This window comes from Arachis ipaensis, chromosome B07 (genome assembly GCF_000816755.2).
Source record: "Arachis ipaensis cultivar K30076 chromosome B07, Araip1.1, whole genome shotgun sequence".
NCBI lineage: Eukaryota > Viridiplantae > Streptophyta > Magnoliopsida > Fabales > Fabaceae > Arachis > Arachis ipaensis.
Genome location: NC_029791.2, coordinates 7737118 through 7740625, shown reverse-complemented (window position 1 = coordinate 7740625; position 3508 = coordinate 7737118). Strand labels below are relative to the sequence as shown.

Sequence of the window (3508 nt, the reverse complement as noted above, 5' to 3'; positions counted from 1 at the left end):
CTCTGTTGGTCTTATAGTTTTGTAAAAATTTTAATTAGGTTCCTGTATTTTTTTTCTTTTTAATTGAGTTCTTGCACCAAATTTTTTTTTTAATTAGGTTCCTATACTTTTTTTTCTTTTAGTTGAATCCTTACACCAATTTTTTTTTAGTTGGGTCCCTATAAAATTAAGCTAATTACTGCCAAGAGGGACCTAATTGAAAAAGAAATTAGTGCAGGAACCCAATTAAAAGAAAAAAAAATATAAGGACCTAATTGAAAATTTCGTAAAACTATAAGGACTTACAGAGCAATTAAACCTTTCCTGTAATTTGATACAAAAGTGAGTCATTTTTTCTTTTGCCAAAATGAATATTGATATTTATGTTAATATGCTAATCCTATGAAGCTTGATTAAAATGCAGATATGTGATATGGTTGCAGTGGCAAAAGTAATGAATGCCACACTTGTTCTTCCTTCCCTTGATCATGATTCATTCTGGACTGATCCAAGGTAAATTCCCAATTCCAGTTTTTTATGTATAAAGTGTGACATTGATGATTTTAAATCCTCATGTTATCAATTTTCCAAAAATATAACGTCCCTAATATATTTCAGTGACTTTAAAGATATTTTTGATTGGAGGCACTTCATGAAAGTTTTGAAAGACGACATTGACATAGTTGAGTATTTGCCGGTTAAGTATGCATCTGTCAAGCCACTTCTCAAGGCCCCAGTTTCTTGGTCAAAGGTGTGTTTGGGAAACAATTCTATTCTGCAATGATTCGGCTCTTCTAAAGTGAAAGCTATGTTTTAGGGAGTAAAGTGCAACAGACTCGTTAGAAAATAAATAAAAAGTTGTTGTTTTTAGATCATGCATATGGTTTGTATCTTATTAAGTTTCACATTGTTGATTTTTTCATCATCGATTCGGATGTTGTAGACTCTTAGATTCCAAATCGAGTTTATGAGTCGAGTTTTATGAACAAAGTTTAGCTAAGCTCAGCTTAGGTGGTCTCTTGAGTTTGATTACCTTGAAACAATTCTTGCTTTTCTTAGTGGGCGCAATGGTGGCTTAGATGCTTCTTCATTTTGCAGGCTAGTTACTACAGAGGAGAGATTCTACCACTGTTGAAGCGACACAAGGTCATACAGTTTACTCACACGGATTCTAGACTTGCCAACAATGGCATTGCTTCCTCAATTCAGAGGCTTCGATGCCGTGCCAATTACGAAGCTCTCAGGTACACAACAGAGATTGAAGAGCTAGGAAGGACACTAGTGAACAGGCTAAGAACCAATAACGAACGATATATTGCCCTTCATTTAAGGTGTTTTCTTGTTCTTCACTTAATTCTCTTTGCTTATTTTTGTTGTCTTGTTGGTCTCACCAAGTTCAGTAGATACACAAGATAGAAATAGGACAGTAAGATCGTGTCACTATCTTTGTTTCTATTTCACCAGTTTTTGGATCAACTAAAAAAATGGACAAATTTGTATCACAACAGAAACATTTTCTGCATTATATCAACTAAAAAAATGGACAAATTGTTACCGATCGAGGCATGAAAGTTTTCTTGACTCTAGTTATAGAGTGAAGCTCTGCTTTTTCTTTTTTGTTAATTTATTTACAAGACTTTAATCAACAATCAAACTAAGGCTTCCTACTTTGTTTTTGCTTACTTTGTAGATATGAGAAAGACATGCTAGCTTTCACTGGCTGCAGCCACAATCTAACAGCAGAGGAAGCAGAGGAACTAAGGGTTATGAGATATGAAGTGAAGCATTGGAAGGAAAAAGAGATTGATAGTGTGGAGAAAAGATTGCTTGGTGGATGCCCTATGTCACCAAGAGAGGCAGCCGTTTTCTTGAAGGCAATGGGGTACCCTTCATCGACGACAATCTACATTGTCGCCGGGCCTATATATGGTAGCAATAGCATGGCGGCATTTAGGGCAGAGTACCCTAATGTCTTCACTCACTCTACTCTTGCAACTGAGGAGGAGCTGGAGCCTTTCAAGCCATACCAGAACCGGCTCGCTGCCTTGGATTATATCGTGGCATTGGAGAGTGATGTGTTTGTTTATACTTATGATGGAAACATGGCAAAGGCTGTGCAGGGCCATAGGAGGTTTGAAGGATTCAGGAAAACTATCAATCCTGACAGGTCAGTTCACAAAGTTCTTTTAGAAATGGTACCTTAGAAATGTTGCAACAAATGGGACCTTAGAAATTTTTACATGGAAATGGTATTTGTCACTGACATATAATCTTTTTCATTTCTTTTTCAGATTGAATTTTGTGAGACTGATTGATCAATTGGATGAAGGTTCCATGGAATGGGAAGCATTTTCTTCTGAGGTGATGAACTTGCATTCTAATAGGCTAGGTGCTCCTTATCTTAGACAGGTAGGCGAGTCGCCAAGAATCGAGGAGAATTTCTTCGCGAATCCCTTCCCCGGTTGTGTATGTAACAAGTCTCAGGAGATGATCACAGCACTGAAACTTGATCATCGAATCGGCCTCGACTCGCAAAGATAGTACACTGGATTTTTTGATACGTAGTTAAAATTGGTTGGGGTTCTTCACAATGTGTATTATGTTAAAAATGGCACTGTATTTAAGAAAAGGTTAAAAAAAGGAAAAAGCTCATTCATGTTGTTATGGTGGGAATGTTGCTTCTTCCTTTGTTTCAAGCCAAGTTTGATGTGGCTGCTGAAGAATCTAAAGGGACATTTGTGTTAGGGTTCTTCTCATTTCACTAAAAGGTATGAGTTTCCGTTTTAGGGAAGGAACAGATAGAAGGTTTTTTGTGTATAATCAATACAAGGCATAGATTAAGATTATAGTGGGAGATTGGCATTTATGACGAAATTACCCTCGTGGAAGTGGAGGGGATTATAATGTATTCATTGATTTTTTTTGAGAAAAACAATCTCCAAATGGAGCATATAGTTACAATTCTTCAAGGATGTAACATTTGAAACATAGAAAATTTTTTTCCCATTGAAGTGTTTTGTGTATTATTTATATTGTTTTGCAACAATCTGCCTTTGGGTGCAGTAAAGAATGTACAAATACTTGTAATTACATTGATTTATTATTCTTTCTGATATTCATTGCAGCTATCCATAGCTTATACCTAACAACAAATCTTGGTAAGACAATTATATACATTAAAAATTAGTTATTAAATTAAACAACACTTATATCGACAAATTAAACAACTCTGTCAGTTTTTATAGTTTCGCAAAATTTTTAATTAGGTCTCCATATTTTTTTTCTTTTTAATTGAGTTCTTGCACCAAATTTTTTTTTTAATTAGGTTCCTATACTTTTTTTTCTTTTAGTTGAATCCTTACACCAATTTTTTTTTAGTTGGGTCCCTATAAAATTAAGCTAATTACTGCCAAGAGGGACCTAATTGAAAAAGAAATTAGTGCAGGAACCCAATTAAAAGAAAAAAAAATATAAGGACCTAATTGAAAATTTCGTAAAACTATAAGGACTTACAGAGCAATTAAACCTT

General features: G+C 34.9%; 1 protein-coding gene across 2 annotated transcripts; it reads left to right on the top strand.

The window, feature by feature from the left end:
- On the top strand, window positions 336-3069 carry LOC107609931 (uncharacterized protein At1g04910). Of its 2 annotated transcripts, none has more exons than XM_016311992.2 (5): window positions 336-492; window positions 598-730; window positions 1078-1310; window positions 1670-2146; window positions 2271-3069. In XM_016311992.2, the coding sequence occupies exons 1-5, from the start codon at window positions 398-400 to the stop codon at window positions 2518-2520; spliced, it is 1188 nt and encodes a 395-aa protein (XP_016167478.1). In that variant the 5' UTR covers window positions 336-397; the 3' UTR covers window positions 2521-3069. The 2 variants fall into 2 exon arrangements, with proteins under 2 accessions (XP_016167478.1, XP_020962867.1); XM_021107208.1 differs by having other exon boundaries at window positions 403-492; window positions 609-730.

Excerpts from the sequence above, each read along its gene's own strand:
- LOC107609931 (XM_016311992.2), top strand. The coding sequence starts at position 398 with ATGCAGATATGTGATATGGTTGCAGTGGCAAAAGTAATGAATGCCACA. Across the intron at positions 731-1,077 it reads CCCCAGTTTCTTGGTCAAAG|GCTAGTTACTACAGAGGAGA; the intron begins GTGTGTTTGGGA and ends TTCATTTTGCAG. Across the intron at positions 1,311-1,669 it reads TATATTGCCCTTCATTTAAG|ATATGAGAAAGACATGCTAG; the intron begins GTGTTTTCTTGT and ends CTTACTTTGTAG.